The sequence below is a fragment of the Acipenser ruthenus genome, chromosome 18, assembly GCF_902713425.1.
Source record: "Acipenser ruthenus chromosome 18, fAciRut3.2 maternal haplotype, whole genome shotgun sequence".
In the NCBI taxonomy this organism is placed as follows: Eukaryota; Metazoa; Chordata; class Actinopteri; order Acipenseriformes; family Acipenseridae; genus Acipenser; species Acipenser ruthenus.
Genome location: NC_081206.1, coordinates 18388806 through 18406439, shown reverse-complemented (window position 1 = coordinate 18406439; position 17634 = coordinate 18388806). Strand labels below are relative to the sequence as shown.

Below are 17634 nucleotides of genomic sequence, written 5' to 3'. Positions count from 1 at the left end.
ACCTGCATGACAGTCCAGTACAAACATGTATGATTCTAATAATACATGTATGAAAAGTACTGTGTCTTGTTGCTCTAATTGAGATTGTTAGAGTACATATTGTGGTGAAATAAACTGGCACTGTACTGTGTATTATTAGTAGTATTAGGATCATTTGTTACAATGTTTAAATTAAAGCAAATGAAAGCGTTTGTATGGTGTTGTGATAGTGACTCCTATTGAAAATGTGCAGGTTACTTGTTGGTTGTATCATATAGGTCATTTAACTGAGGTTTGATTAATTTGGTTAATTTGGGACCGCACATAGTGGCCGTAATCCGTAAATATGTGGTGGTCTTAAAGGGTACATGAGGACTACATTTCCCATAAGCCTCTTGCTCACATATGTAACTGAGATGGATTTACCAGTGAGCAGGAGGGTGATGGGAAATATAGTTCTGAGAGGTCCATGTGGGTACATGGGAAGCCATCTTGAGGCAGGGAATGCAATTTAAAAGTTTTAAAAAGTGGTCAAAAATGTAAAAAATAAATAAATAAAACAATACACACATCTTACGTAAACAGTTGTAGCAACACATGGGAACATGTAACAATAAAATAAAATCCTTATGTACCCTTTTAATATTGATGGATTACTTTTATTAAAGTCAATTGAAACGATTCAGGGGTATCCTGGAAAAAACATAGAACCCACTGGATAACCTACAATTACATTTTCTGAAAACAATCCTCGTATCCTATTATCGGTACAAAGTGAATGCAAGTTTTTGAAAGATGAAACGCGTTTCCATTTTCCGTTATGTCTTTTTAAATTTTCCAGAAAATTAGTTTTTGATGGTAATATTAAGCAAAACGAGGTGACTATGCTGCTTTTATATACACAGTACAGTCTTTATACAGTAGTACATTTCTGACTTGGTTACTTTTATGAATGAGTTCCTTGTAACTACATCCGAAGACAAATACCAAGTTCATTTAAAAAGCAGTTGCATTTAGATTAGCTTGTTTTCCTTCCACAAACTGGTGTTCAGGTTGGTATTTTTTTAACTCAGCCATACGCCAGCAAAGATATAGAAGTACTGTACGTATGAAGGCTAATTATTAAATAACGAGTAAACTCAGAGTTATACACTTCATTAAAGAAGTCGGTGAATAAAATATACTTTATAGTGGCACGGAGGCTGAAATTGCAACCACTGACATCTGAAGTGTAAATTGAGTCATCATTGCATGTGACCTTTTTATCCCCTGTGGGGAATGCATATCCCTGGAAATGGGGTAATAATTTAGATCCTCCTGGATTCGTATGTCTTTTGCTATACCTTGAAAAGTACAGAAGCTTTCCTTATAAAAGCTTCCCATAGCAAAAGCATTGCAAAGTGTAGTACAGCATGTTAGAGCATTGGTAAGGCTGTAGAATTATGGTTAAGGCTGTATTTTTTCACTGTTCTCACGGATTACAGGATTTCCGTGAAATGTACCCAATGCTCTGTAATATGTAGTTAGTTCCCTGTGAAATTCACATTTCTGAAAACAGTGTAACTATACATATATTTTTTTGCACTTAAAAATAATAATGTAGTGAACATTCGCGTTACTGCCACAATACCTGTGACAGGAACCTGGCAGTTTACTTCTGGCAAATGATTGAACCCCCTGCATAGAGCTGTAAGATTTCTTTAAAATGTCTTCAATGAAAAAGACACCAGCCGCACCATAGATCGAAAATATTTCTGGAATCTACGTCATTGGTGACTCACTTTTAATTTCAGGGTCTTAGAATAAAATAATCTAAGCAGTTTATAGAAATATGCATTATGTTTTGTATAAAGCGTGGATTTTGTGAAGTGTTGACATTTTGTATTGGTTCTTTGTCTATTGCAGATCAGCTGATGTGTGCTGGAGTCACTTGCCCAAAACAACCTATTCTGGATTGCCCCAAGGGTTCTGTGCTGAGCAAGACATACACTCCACCAGCAGCCTGCTGCCCTTCAGTGCCAGCATTCTGCACCTGCAACTTCCGTGTCTGTGAAGAAAGGGAGTGTTCCCATGGATACCAGCCGGTCCTGGTTATGGAAGGAAAAGGAATCCCCGGAGAGTGCTGTGATGAATATGAGTGTCAAAGAGGTAGGAACATGTTGTTGTTTTGTAATGTTGATACTACTATATACAAACAACACCTGTAAAACTCTTCCCTTTTGGACAATATAGCACTCTGCCTTTTAATGCACTTTAACTTGCACTTATCTGCTCCCTATTTTACTGTATTCAATCCTGCACTTAACTTAACCCAATAAATACATTTTGTATTTCACCTGCATTTGTATCTAACCCTGATATAACTATCAACACTGTTATCTGCTCTTGAACTGCCCCGATATCGAATCGTACTTGTATTTGCTCTTATTAGGACTGAAGTCATTGTATTTTGTATCTTGCTCTAAATTGTACTGTAATTCTTCATATGTATTTTTTGTATACAACTGTAAGTTGCCCTGGGTAAGGGCGTCTGCTAAGAAATAAATAGCAATTTTTGTATATGAATATAGTATAATCGCTATACACGTTAGATCATTTATTTTAAGTGCACCTTTTCTTGTGCTAATTTGTTCAGTTCAAGTATATATTTGTAAATACTGCATTACCAAATGGGGCTATAGCAATAAACACATTGGCCATATTAATGATACAGACCACTAGCTTTCTGACACTTCATAGTACACTCAATTAAGTTCCATTGCAGGTGGTGTCGGTATAATTAAACCATTTCACTGCCACGATGTTTTAACATCAGGACATTCCCATTAGATGATGACCCCTTGGATGGGTTAATTTTAAAATTAACTATTCCAGTTAATTTCAAGCAAAGAGGATACAACATTTAGTTTTTAACCCATGGCCCTGGAGAATAGGATTTGATTAGGCTTTTTAAATAACCACAGTAATATAAAAAGTGCCTGACATGTTATCTTGAAAGTGTTGGCACTTGGATTAACAATTTTGATATATACCGTGCAATGACTATAGCAACATTTCAGTGTTTTACAAACATAACAAATTCACATTATGCCTTTCCATAGATAAATGTGTTCTGAGTGCTAGAATTAATGGATTGTATTTGGTCACTGACAATAAAACTGCTAAGGCCATGAATATGTCAAAAAGTTTGTCTGGTCACACATCTAAAATTAAAAAGTTCACCAGTTCAGTGATGGGAATGCTTTTAATGTTGTGCCATCTGAACGGTGGAAGCTAATTCTATTAGTCATGTAGAGCTGAATTAATTGTGACGGGGAGGAAAGAGATCAGTGTTTTCATAACAAATGTCTGCTGCTCTTTTCTGGCTGTGCTCGATGCCTTTTGTGTTGACCTTGCTGTAGATTAAGAGCATATGAATGCTCTGACATCAAAAGAAGACAGTTTTGAGAAGGCAGTCCCTTGCATTTAAAAAAGTTTGATCAGTTTTTAGGGCTATACAAAGGGTACATTTTTCCATATGGAGGTTTTGGTAGCCATTTTATCAAGTTTATTTACATCTATTCCTATAGAGTCTATCCCGTCTCAAATCCAGCTGGTGTGGCAACATGCTTTTGTTTTAGTTCATGGTGTTTATTTGAATTATATTAAGAAAGGACTCACTCCAGTCCACTTGTTCCTGATTAATACTATGATAAATAATTTGTAAAAGTGTTCCTTTGTTCTTTGCTTGTTTAAACTCAACAAGCCCCAACGTTTCAGCTATTAATAGACCCTGTTTTTCTAGTAGGCACGTTTTTAAGTTGTGTTTAAAACGTATTTTTAGTGACATTCTCAAAGTCGTGTGTCTAAGTGTGTTCGCAATTTATTAAACAAGGAGTTGTGCTCTTTCAGTCACATTTAATGCAGGGTTAAACATTTTAAACAGATGGAAAGCTGGATCTAAGGAAAGTAATGCATCTTTTCAGTACATTGTACTTTGTTCATTTTTATAAACAGAATATTCCATGAACGGTCATGGAGCATTGTGGTAATTTCACTCAAGACGATCACCATAAAAACCCCAATTGTGTACCTTTTCAGAGACTCATCGGTTATTTAGCTGTCCTCATTCGTGGAATAAATAAAGTATATTAATGTTCATCGAGTATCTTCTAACAGTTTAGTCAATGCACTACAAAAAGGACATTGTGGCTTTGGAGAGAGTCTAGCGAAGAGCAACCAGACTAATCCCAGAGCTAAAAGGTATAAAATTGTCAAATAACTTACAACAATGAAGGGTAAGGGGAGACTTGACTAAAGTTTTTCAAATCCTAAAGGAGTTGACAAAGTTAAACCTTGAAAATATTAACACTGCATCTCGGTGAGATATGTGCTTTATGCTGCACTCTGTAGAAAGTTTGTAAATACCTTTTGTATAATGGCCATCACAATGGTTAGGATTACCTCTTCCCCACTTTTCCATTCTGGTTTTTTTTTTTTTTTTGTTCAATTGGTTTCCGACAGGATTGTGGTTTGGAAATGGCGACCCATTTTAAAAAACAACTCTGCAATAGAGCAACCTGTTGGGACCAACATGCAAAGTGGTTAGGTGGCAGTTTAACTGCACTGAATGTAATTTACACAGTCATGTAACATCGGATTCATTGTGTAGATGAACCCCCGAGAAGTCTACTGTTTGTTTTGTTTCTTTTAACTAAAGTGATTGATACATTGATTCATTAAGGCATTGTGTTGTTCCTGCTGCAGTTTCACCAAAGTGTGTGCACAATGAGAAGGAATACGCAGAGGGGCAGGTGTATCGGATGGATACCTGCTGGCTGTGCCAGTGTCGAGGGGGGATATCTTTCTGTTCCAAAGCTGAATGTGCTGAGCTGGAATGTGAGAGTTTCTACATCCCTGAGGGAGAATGCTGCCCAGTGTGTAAAGGTAAGTACACTTACATTTAGTTATTCACTGTGCTAATGCACAAATGCAATAGTCTCCTAATGTAATGCTGACTTTCTTTGTGGAAGCGCACTGGGACTGGTTTTGTGCATGGTATTGACTAAAACCATGGGTTCATTGCACAAGACAATGCACAGTAACTGTGTTTAATCCAATTTAAATATTATCATAACCATTAATGTATACATTGACTCTAATATATTACCATTCAAATGAAATAAGCCCCTTGCTGTTTAATTACATTACAGCAAGAAAATAAGTACTGTACTATAATTGGGGAGTGGGAGGGGGGCAACTGCATTGTATTCATTATCAACACTCTTATGAACTAGACTGTGGCAATATGAGAGATTGCTTGAAATGCTCCATCAGCATCCTGCTGTAGAACTTCACAGTATTCAAAATCAAATTGAATTTTTGTGTTCACAGACTCACCCATTTATGTAGCTTACTGAATGTTTTTAAGTCCATCAAACTGATAGAGAAAAGTACTTTTGTGCAATGCCAGAAGCAACCAGTCAGTTCACTGTTTGGTATTAAAAAAACAAAACATTGATACAAATCTAAACCACTGTTTTGGTATATATTTTTTTAAAATAAAAATCTAAACATTTCTATAAACAGAGAAGGGGGAATAAATAAACACAGAAGTCAGCAGCAATTTCTCTTCATAATGTAGACCTGTAATTCTCAAACCAAAAGATGTTTTGGTTGTAGAGTACTTTATTATTGCAGGCCGATAAAATGTAACAGAACGGGAAGCAGTAGGAGTGAACAGAATGCAAGCCCAGACCATGACCACAGCAATGCAATGTGCTGAGTGAAAGCCCCAAAGCAGCACTGCTATAGCCTATGGTGTTGCACCAATGGCCACAATTGATTTGGCCATTTCTGGTTCCACAATCTAACATTGATGATAAACTAGAACCTGATTATGTTTAATGCAAGTTGAAATAAACCACCACAAAATGTTTACTCTCAAACATCCAGGGTTAAAGTATCTAGAAACCACTGTGCGTGCCACAAGTCACACAAACTGATGAGATTGAAGTTACTGTTTCTATGATGAAATACAGCCTTCTAATAAGAAATATAAAGAACATTTGTTGTACAGTAGTTACTCCAGTTTACTTGAATGTATTAAGACCGTTGTCAATTTGATCACATTACAAAAGTGCATGTTGGGAATAAAACTGCTTTAAATAGTTTTCTTCATTGTCCACAGTTTATAGATTATAGCATTGAAATTAGAATTTGAAGAGAAAGCAACTGCCATGATTATGCTTACTCTTATGTACATGGATGCGTTGACAGCTGGCCATTTCATCAATGGAGTGAAGTTAAGATACAGGCCCATTTCAGGAACTGCTTTAAATAGCTTTGTTAAAGTAGAATCACATTACTATAATCGGCTTCAATATTCATTTTTTTTTCTGACAATTTCAAACTGATTAGTGTTTGGCTCTCCTGGTAGTTTATATGAAAGAATTTGTACGTTTTAGGGCAAACAAATGTATCTGGGACTGATTGGCATTTGGCCTTTGTTGGAATGTATACATTCCTATTGTACAGCACAAATAAAGCCGTTTACAATCATTATAATTGCACTGTAGTAGTAATGCATTCATGTTGGAATCCAGATCAAATTGATTCAATCCGCTGCTGCGTGTGATCACCACAACGGCAGTAAAACAGATCCAGTGTGCACTGGCCTGTAGCTGCTTTTTTGGACTGGAGGAAGTAGCTTTGTTTTATTTTATTGCTTCTTGCCGGAGGGCTCTTATAGATTTCAGAACTCATGAGAAGTGAAACTCCCCTCTGAAGCCTGCCGTCTCTATAATCTGAGACGTGTGTGTGTGACGTGATGACATCTGGCTTGGCTGTGTAGGACATTTGCTTTGATCATGCCCTTGGGTAGTGTTGATTTAGAATTTGGTGATTTTTCAAAATGCTTACAGGTATGGTGATAGAATTTCACTATCCTCCATCGTGACACCCATAAGGATCACATATTACGCAGGGCTAATCAGCATCCCAAAGTCCCCCGTAGGCAATGTGGTGGCCAAATGGAACCCAACAGGAACTGCAAGGGATGCTTCCTGTCCTGATCAAATCAACAAAAGGGTTTATCCAACGGCAGGCATGCCTAGCCTATCGCCAACAGTCCCTGTAAAAAATAAATAAATAGTGCTGGAATATTATTTGAATAACCCAACCTTAGACGAAGCAAAATAATCCAAGGAAAAAAAGAGAAGAAGCCTTAAGGCACCTTAATCTACAATCCACATGACACTGAACAATTGGTCTATAGTGCAAAATACTTGAACTGACAAGAGAACCCCCAATAACTGGGACAGTACAAAAGCAAATTATCTCTGAACTGAGTGAATGTTGCTGCACTGCTCCCTTCAACATTCCACCTTGAGCTACAGATAACTGCTCGAAATAGACCTGGCAGAAGAGAAGCCACTTAGACCTTAATTAGACGGGTATCCTAATTACCTCCTGCTCTGTTCAATAAATAGAACATGCATGAAGTTATACTAAGGGTGACAGTATTATAGTAATAGCTAATTATAAGAATCACCAAATCATTGATCAAAAGAATAATATTTGATCATTAAGGGGGCAGTGTGGTCCAGTGGTTAAAGTCCAGGTCTTATAACCAGAAGTTCACCGGTTCAGATCCCACCTCTGCCACTGACTGACTCACTGTGTGACCCTGAGCAAGTCGCTTAACTTCCTTGTGCTCCGTCCTTCAGATGAGATGTTAAATCAGTGTCCTATTGTAAGTGACTCTGCATATAATACACAGTTCACTCTGTAAAGCACTTTGTGATGGTGGTCTACTATGAAAGGCGCTATATAAAAATAAAGATGTTATTATTATTACACAGTGTAACATGGTCTGTGTGGATACAGACATCTATTCATTAGCTTGTTTACAATGGCTAAGCAGCTGCACACTGCAGAACCACTCTTCTGTAGCTTTGGAGTGTATCATGAATCAAAGTGTGAATGTAGTGAGTACAAACTGTTTCAGATGGCTGTGTGAGTGGTTGTCCAGACTTGTCCAACCATGACTGCAGAACACTATTGTGATATTTTGGATAATGTGCTTACCAGCAAACATTTCATTTAATAGCTATGAGCCAAAAGTGTTGGCTGATAAATCTTCTACTGGCACAGAGCGCTCGAGTTAAACTGCATGCATTTGATTTGCTGTCTGTCTGCACTTGCTGTACTCTATATGATATGCGCTATTTTTCCTTTAAGATACAGGGTTGTTTTCTCTCGGGAGTAGTGGAGCTAGCTGCTGGGTAAACAACAAACTGAGGCACCATGAAGAGCAGTGGAAGGAGGACGACTGTACGTTCTGTCAGTGTGTTGATGGGGATCCTCACTGCACCGCCATGGCATGTAAACAGACCTGCCAAAACCCAGTCAAGATACACGGAGAGTGCTGCCCGTTCTGTGAAGGTGCACTGGATACTTTGTACTTTGAGTTAAATTTTGATGGATCAAATAATGAAGTGTCTAAAAACAGATGGCAGTGAATAGGATCCATTGTTTTTAAAGGCTACAAAATACCCAATAGTTCTTCTTTCCAATAGGACTCCATTACATAGCCATGCTGTCAATCACATTTTTAGCTTTGCCTCCCTGAGCATGAAATGAGAGAAACTAACCTTAAAACAATGGACATCACCTACAGTCCTTCACTTAAGGAACAGGAATTACTAATGCAATTTTATCTGATATTAATAGCATATTAAGATAAAGTGGACCTTAGCAAGCCTCTCCTTGCTTGTAGTGAAAGGTTTATTGAGATTCATTATGTATATGTATGTATGTAGGCATGTACAGTATGTAGTTATCTGTGCATATCCATATGTTTATAGAATAACTTTGACATTTGTATTACTGCTTTATAGCTTCACACATCTTGCATATTGCTTATTTCAGAGCCTACGTATGAAACAGTTAGTCCAATTACCTGTCCGAAACTGGAGAACTGCACTCTTTCAGAGAAAGACTGTCCGTACGGATTTATGCAAGATAAGAATGGATGCTTGCTATGTAAATGCTTAACAAGTAAGTGTTTTTTTTTAGAAATCTTTTTAGCAAAAGTTACAAGAAATAGATGTCTACAATTATTTATTTCAGCAATTCTATTTTGCTAATTCAAAAGTATTCATACCCTAACAAGGAAACTTTAAATGAACAGCTAGTTGAAGCACCATTAGCAATAATAACCTTTTTTTAAACAATTAGGATATTTGTCAATGAGCTTTTGGCATGATTCTTTAGTGATTTTTGACCATTCTTCAACACAAAAATGTTCCATTTCTTTCTTCAACTCATACCAAAGATTCTCAATCGGATTTAGATCAGGACTTTGACTAGGCCATTCCAGAACCTTGATTTTATTCTTACTTTTATTCTTTAACGACTCTGAAGTAGATTTTGATGTGTGCTTTGGATTGTTGTTGTGTTGGAACGTCCAGTTGCGCTTTAAACCAAGTTTTACAGTGGAGGTTTCAGATGACTGGACAATATCTTTTGGTATGCTATGGAATCCATTTTACCATGTATTGGAACTAAATGTCCTGTGCCATTAGCGGAAAAATTAGGTATGGTCTTCTTTTCTTTGTACGCCTCGCCAGACTTTCTCCAAATGTAACAATTATCAGCATGACCAAATAGCTTGATTTTTGTTTTCATCACTCCACAAAACCTTTGAACAGAACTCAAATCCATCATTCAAATGCTGTTTTGCAAACTTTAAGCGATTGTCCTTGTGACGTTTTCCTAAGAGTGGCTTTTTCCTTGGCCTGCGACCATTGAGACCTTCACCATGCAATACTCGACCTATGATTGAAATGGAAACCCCAGTCCCACTTGCAGCCAATTCACTTTGAATATCTTTGGCAGTCAAATCTCAGATTGATATTAACCTTCCTCACAATTCTTCTACTTGCTCTTGGTGAAAGAACCTTCTTTCTTCCAGACCGAGGGAGCGTTGTGACAGTACCATGAGTCTTGTACTTCTTGATAATAGAAACAATAGTTGAAATTGGCATACTCAAATTCTTGGAAATCTTGTATCCTTCTCCAGCTTTATGACAATAAATAATTTTATGCCCAAGGTCTTCAGATAGCTCTTACTTTTTCCCATATTGACTTATTGATAATGACAGCAATCATCCTATGCCTAACCCTTTTATACTCTCTAAGAATGTTCACCTACAATCCAGCATTTCTAGACTTTTCTAGAATTAGGTTCTGCATTATCATATTGAAATTTCTAGCACCTTGTAGCATCATAGGATATGAATACTTCTGAATTAGCCTTTTTTGAGTTTTGGAAACAAATTGCTGGAATAAATAATTGTAGACATATTTCTTGTAACTTTTTTTTCCTCATCCACAAAAGCAAAACTTTTTCCCTAAAATTCCTTGTTTTTGAGAAATTTCTAAAAATTATACATTTCCATTGAGGTATATAAACCTTTGACTACAACTGTGTGTGTGTATATATATAATTTTTTTTTTTTTTTTTTTGCAACACATTTTGCCATTCAGCTTAATTGTAGTATTTGTTACAATATTGTCAACACTGGGAAGCATTAAGCAAGTTGCTCATATTCAGATGTGCATAAATACTGACATCTTGTGGTTTTAAATTGGTGGTTAAACTGATAAATTTAATAAAAAAAACAGTGCTCAATGGCAATACATATTTTTACCACAAGCACAAAAAAAGGACTGGCATGGTCATAAGTACTGATACAGTTCAGGATATCTTATTATTATTTAAGACTTTTGAACGAATCTTATTGCAATATCTGTAGCCATTACATGACCTTACACAGACCGCATCATGGTAGCTTCTCCACTGCAGTCTGGCAGGCATGACTCACTTCCGTTATACAGATTTCCTGTAGAAAAACTATGCATTTATACATTGAAAAAGAAAAGGTGTCTATTTTCTAATTTACAATATACAGTTGTTAATACATTAAAACAAAAAATCCACTTCAAATGGTTTCGTGCTTTTAAAAAAGTAGGTGTTTAAAAATCTGTCAACTACCTCAGAGGCCAGAAAAGTCCCATTATGTCTAAAACCAGATTAATGAAATCTCCTGCCCCCTGCTCACCCCTCCTGTTTGTAATATGGCTGAAACAGATCACAACACATTTGGCACTTACTGTATGCATCCTATTCATCTGGATGCCATAAGAGCTAAGAATGTGAGTCCAAAATCCTAGAGCCATGCTGAATTTCTGTCCTCAGTAGCTAGTTTGCATTTGTCGGTCAGATCCTGCATCTGGGGACTTGAAGAGCTGGAGCGCACTCTAACAGCTGAGGATCCATGAGCTGATCAGCTGGAGGCCACGATAGAGAGAGAAGCTGCAAGCAGGATCTGAGGAGTGTGTGGTGCCTGCATTATCACAAGGCAATAGACTTTATGGAGTCTGTTTTTCAAGAAGTCCTTGGCAGTGATAAATGTGACTTTCTTGTTGTCAGTCTGGACTGTGCCACATAGTGTTCACATACTCTTCATGAGATATATAGCAATAGCTAGAGGGTAACAAATGCATTTTTGATTCTATTAATGCTTTTTGTTTCAGATGAATCTTGTCCAGATCTGGATATGTACTGCTCACTCCAGTGTCCCTTTGGTTACGAGACAGATGATTATGGCTGTCCTGTATGTGAATGTACTTCTCAGATACCTAAATGTCGTCCGATGTCCTGCAGTAAGACCTGTCCATATGGATATGTGTAAGTCTGATTAGGACACACACAAATATCAAAGTCAGTACAAAGAATGTTAAAGATCTATCACTGACATCGACAAATATATTGGCCTGCAAACCACCCTTCAGTTTAGATTGTATTAGTCAGAATCGTATAAATTATAATACATTGAAACCATGAATTGTGAAGGCTGCCACCAGTCAGTGTCTGGAAACCTCATACAACAATATATACACAATATATACAACAATATATACATGAACCACATCTGTGGAAAAGGACCCTCCCACCCTTTAGTACTGGCCATGTCATCCTGTTTTTATAAGAATTTACATTCATATTCTGTATTGATTTTGTGTTGCATTTTTACATAAAAATTAAATGTCCCTTAAACGGCTAGTACTAACCCAGAAATGCAACTGCATGGATCTATTCATTTGCTGCAGGTAATGCAAATAACTGGGAACTAAGCATTTCAGTCTTCAAAAAAGATATAGTATCAGCTGATCCTTTTTATACGTTGTCCTTTTTGTGCAGTAGATTCGCATCTCTGTACATTGATCTCGTTATTCCAACCTGCACTATAATATGTTTGGTCAGGTTTAACAGATCTGATCTTGTGCTGTTCTTTTGACACAGGAGAAACAAACATGGCTGTGAGATGTGTCGCTGTGTGAAATGCCCTCCTTTTACTTGTGATAAGGAATGCTGGGAGGGTTATCAGCAGAATAAGAAAGGGTGCTCCATCTGTCTGTGCAAAGGTACAATTCATGCATGTTTTACAGGATGTCAAATAAGTAAATGGCACCTACTTTAAAGCATTCGCTCCGTTTTATAGCTCTAATGTTGAGAATCTTTTTCAAACTTTTAGGGAAAGACCCCTTGAGTTTGATAAAGAAAAGCAACAACAAAAGAAACATGGATCACTGTGCTTATTTTTGTAGTTAATTTTTCCACCTTTCTTGCATGTATGAACAAATACAAAAATAAGATGTTGATTTTAGTTTGAACCTCCTTAGTTCAGAGTAGTGACGATCATATCGTTTTAGTTTGAGGAGTAGACTTTTTTAAATATGGTACCGGTTGTAGAACTACATATTTATATTAGTCTAAGACAAATCGTTACTTTCTTTCTGGTTGATCGTCTACCGTAGGCTTAATTATGTGATCAATTTTATATTTAATTCATGCAGTATTTATACTTGAGACCCTTTTTTATAGTGCAATAACTAACTCCTCACGTTTCAATGAGATTGAACGACAGATTGACATCAGAGCAGAACTCAACAAACTGCACGACTTTAACGTCTTGGTGAATTACATACTTACTCAGATTTGCAGTTGTTGTGCCACCATAGCAGCATCTTTCCCTGCAGTTTTGCTACAGGCCATGTTTTATGAACTTTTCATTCCTACTCGGAAGTACATTCGCTTTGAAAGCTCTCTGAAGATACAACACTGCATTATAGAACATACCACCTCAATCAGATTCTCAAGATTGCTTTGTAAAAATAATATTTAAGCTTAAATCAAGTAATGACTCTAATCTTAAACATTACGGGCTGCGTTTATACAATTTTAAGATATTGCTTTGCATTTTATTATTTAGTTTAGATAGACAAGGACATACCTTTAATTGGACTAACTAAACAATAATTAATCACAAGCTTTCAAGACCTCAAAGGTCTCTTCAGGTGAAAGTAGAAAAGAGAGATCGATGTTTACATTCAAAGGTAGAACTAACAATAATTTAGTTTGAAACCATTGTGAAAGACAATACAGTACACTGTAATACAATGAAACACTTCTAGTTAACACCATATTTTTCTACAGAGACCAAACATGTTCCAAGCACTTCACTTCCTGCTCCCAAAGCCAACTACTGTGTCACAGCTACTGGTGATGGTTATGAGGAGGGGGAGAGCTGGCATGACGGCTGTCGGGATTGTTTCTGTCAGGCTGCTCGGGAGATGTGTGTGTTGATTACCTGCCCTGTTCCAAGCTGTTTACATCCTGTGGTCCGAACGGGCCAGTGCTGCCCGAGCTGTGAAGGCAAGTGCAGCTTTAACGAAGCACCCCTGTGAGGGGAGCCGAGTCTTATTCAGTCCTGGGCATAGTAACATTTTAATCCCATTAGGCTCCAAAGGAAGGCAGTATGCTAGTTTGAAAGTAAATATATTCATCACGTTACCAAGTATTTTCAGCATTTTTCACTCGGTAGGCAAAGAATGACCAGACAAATACTTTTCCACCTGAGGTTGTACTGTAACGAGGTACCCAGTTTACCCAAGCCAAGATTAGTGTAATCATATCTTATTTATATATTTATTTTTGTGCCAGTTTGCACAATTGTTAAAATGCAACAATTATGAGTATGGTCAGACAAAAGGTTAAAATATATGGTTGAGCAACTTTGTGAGTTTCTTTCTTTTAACGCAACTCTTGACATGTGAAGCATGAACTTTTTCTTTGCTAATTGTGATTTTAAGTAAGCAGGGGGTCAACAGGGTTCAACGATCAGTATACTGTATAAGCCTGGGTACCAGGCATAGCTTCAATCTGGTGAGTAAAAAACAACATCCAACTAGTGCAGGGAAGAAATGTCAGATTAAAGTTTGTATAGAAAAAATTTTAACTGTTGAGTGGCTACCACTGCTGAATAACAGTATTTGTTTTCCAGATGAATCTGGCAGTGGACAGCAGCCTGATGTAGTTGATCTTGCTGTGTGCAAAGCCCCAGGAGGAGAATTCTATGTGGAAGGAGAGACGTGGCAGCTTGATGAGTGCACCTACTGTACCTGCAGGAAGGGCCGTGTTCTGTGTGACACCGAGGTCTGCCCTCCCGTTCTCTGCCAAACGCCTGTCAAAAGCATGGATACATGCTGCAACACTTGCGCAGGTATGCAGTGCTACATTTTATATTGAGTTTCATTACATTTTTTGGCTTCAGGTCTGTGGCAGTTTTTGTGCAGAAAAAGCTTTCAAGTAGATGATGTCATAGGCTTTTTTTGTGTCCATAGTTGCAGTGGCTTCTTCGTATATGATTTGTCAGGCAGGAGCACCCTTTTCTGAATCTGTTTGCTGTGCCCGATGATGCCGTTGCTGTATAGATACTGCTCTAGTTTCTCTCAGACACTTGATTCCATGATTTTACATGTTATGAAGGTGAGACTGATGGGTCTGAAGTTTCCTGATTCCACCTTGTCTCCCTTTTTAAATATGGGTATTATATTTGCAATGTGCCAGCAGCGATATATAATGTATTTGATATCTGTAGAAGGAAAAATATTCGCACAGCACGTGACATGTTTTACTGTATGTTTTGGCATGAAAAAGAAGAAATAATGGAGTTGCTGTATGCAGTAGTTCTATGATGCACTATGGGCAAGATTGAGCATGATATAAACCATACAAAGAGAAGAGAGTCCCAATATTCATGCATTTTGAGAGTCAATCAATTCTATTGATTTTTAAAAGGACGTTTTGTTTATTATTTTTAACTAAATTAGCTATGTTTTCAAACAGCTGCATCTGTTGTATTTCTCAACTATTGCCATTAAATGTAGTCAAACAAACTGAATGGGATGATCTGTGATTTCATAGGATGACAAATCATAATCCTCAAACTAACTTTATCTCCCCAGATGACCATCTTAAACCACTTTTACCTGTAAACAGCAGTCAGCCTGAGTACTGTATATCCAGCGAAGGAGAGATTCTTTTGGCTGGAGAATCTTGGAAAGCTAATCCCTGCACAAGCTGCACATGCAGTAATGGAACCATCCAGTGCTTCTCTCAAAGCTGCCCTCCTGCTTTTTGCAGAGTTCCTGTCTTGCGGAAAGGGCAATGTTGCCCATATTGCTTAGGTAATGTTTAATGAAAAATGGCAACGCTGACTTTGTGTCTGGCAGTGTCAGTGATTTTAATATGATAACTTCCTAAAGAATATATAAACAGGTCATCTGAGCAAATCAGATTCCAAGTACAACAGTCATTATTCTACAGTAGATGCCTTCTAAAGGCTGAAAAGACTTTAGAATCTTGAAACTCACTTTAAAAGCTAAAGCAGTCCAATCCAGAATAAAAACTAAAAACATTTAAAAAATGTCCTTGTATATCCTCTGCACAAGTTATCTGGACGGGATAATTAGTAAGCTTGTGAAATGAGCAGATCAAACAAAGTTAAGGGGGCTGTCTGATCCGTATGCAGAAATTGTTAATAAATGTAAAAGCGCTGTATCTAAATGTCGTACAGAGCTGGAACAGAGTGAACAGACAATGTGAGTGTGAGCTCGTATTCTCCCCTTTTGTTTTTAGGCACAAAGATTTCCCATAATACTTACAGTGCTGTCAGAAATTATGGAGTTATTTCATTCAGATTTTTTATTGTTTTATTCCTGCAAAAGCACATTACATTGAAGTACCTGAAGTACTGCTAGGAAGCTCTTGCTTTATTTATTCTATTGATATAACAACTCAGTTTACTCCACAATCAGTATCTTGCTGTCAGCACTTATTACAACTTGGTATCTAATGTATATTTGATCATACTTCAGTATCAAGCACAGTCTGTTCTTCTGGATGTTTTCATTTAAGTTTTATAATTGTGTGCTTATCACATCCTGGTTACTTTTTAAAACATGGAAGTACCCCTGTGACTTTGGATGAGCTCATAGAGTCACGTCTGACCGGGGTGTTCGTGGATTCAGGAAGTGATGAAGGGGGCTGGTTAATGGTTACACTGGTGTGCCAGATGTAATCAGAGGTTAGATGTGACTCTCAGAGCTACAGTACTGTGCAAAAGTTTTAGGCAGGTGTGAAAAAATGCTGTAAAGTAAGAATGCTTTCAAAAAGACATGTTAATAGTTTATATTTATCAATTAACAAAATGCAAAGTGAGTGAACAGAAGAAAAATCTACATCAAATCAATATTTGGTGTGACCACCCTTTGCCTTCAAAACAGCATCAATTCTTCTAGGTACACTTGCACACAGTTTTTGAAGGAACTCGGCAGGTAGGTTGGCCCAAACATCTTGGAGAACTAACCACAGTTCTTCTGTGGATTTAGGCAGCCTCAGTTGCTTCTCTCTCTTCATGTAATCCCAGACAGACTCGATGATGTTGAGATCAGGGCTCTGTGGGGGCCACACCATCACTTCCAGGACTCCTTGTTCTTTACGCTGAAGATAGTTCTTAATGACTTTCGCTGTATGTTTGGGGTCGTTGTCATGCTGCAGAATAAATTTGGGGCCAATCAGGTGCCTCCCTGATGGTATTGCATGATGGATAAGCATCTGCCTGTACTTCTCAGCATTGAGGAGACCATTAATTCTGACCAAATCCCCAACTCCATTTGCAGAAATGCAGCCCCAAACTTGCAAGGAACCTCCACCATGCTTCACTGTTGCCTGCAGATACTCATTCGTGTACCGCTCTCCAGCCCTTCGGCGAACAAACTGCCTTCTGCTACAGCCAAATATTTCAAATTTTGACTCATCAGTCCAGAGCACCTGCTGCCATTTTTCTGCACCCCAGTTCCTGTGTTTTCGTGCATAGTTGAGTCGCTTGGCCTTGTTTCCACGTCGGAGGTATGGCTTTTTGGCCGCAAGTCTTCCATGAAGGCCACTTCTGACCAGACTTCTCCGGACAGTAGATGGGTGTACCAGGGTCCCACTGTTTTCTGCTAATTCTGAGCTGATGGCACTGCTGGACATCTTCCGACTGCGAAGGGAAGTAAGCATGATGTGTCTTTCATCTGCTGCAGTAAGTTTCCTTGGCCGACCACTGCGTCTACGGTCCTCAACGTTACCCGTTTCTTTGTGCTTCATCAAAAGAGCTTGGACAGCACATCTGGAAACCCCTGTCTGCCTTGAAATTTCTGCCTGGGAGAGACCTTGCTGATGCAGTATAATTACCTTGTGTCTTGTTGCTGTGCTCAGTCTTG

The 17634-nt window shown here is 37.9% G+C and overlaps 1 protein-coding gene across 1 annotated transcript in view; it reads left to right on the top strand.

Moving 5' to 3' along the window:
• LOC117422163 (cysteine-rich motor neuron 1 protein-like) overlaps positions 1 to 17634 on the top strand; it is a 37369-nt gene that overhangs the window by 12609 nt on the left and 7126 nt on the right. The window contains exons 4-12 of the mRNA XM_058991388.1: positions 1885 to 2127; positions 4726 to 4905; positions 8200 to 8403; positions 8890 to 9018; positions 11560 to 11713; positions 12329 to 12450; positions 13523 to 13741; positions 14370 to 14588; positions 15334 to 15555. Coding sequence (XP_058847371.1) covers positions 1885 to 2127; positions 4726 to 4905; positions 8200 to 8403; positions 8890 to 9018; positions 11560 to 11713; positions 12329 to 12450; positions 13523 to 13741; positions 14370 to 14588; positions 15334 to 15555 — 1692 coding nt within the window. The remainder of the gene's footprint in view (positions 1 to 1884; positions 2128 to 4725; positions 4906 to 8199; positions 8404 to 8889; positions 9019 to 11559; positions 11714 to 12328; positions 12451 to 13522; positions 13742 to 14369; positions 14589 to 15333; positions 15556 to 17634) is intronic.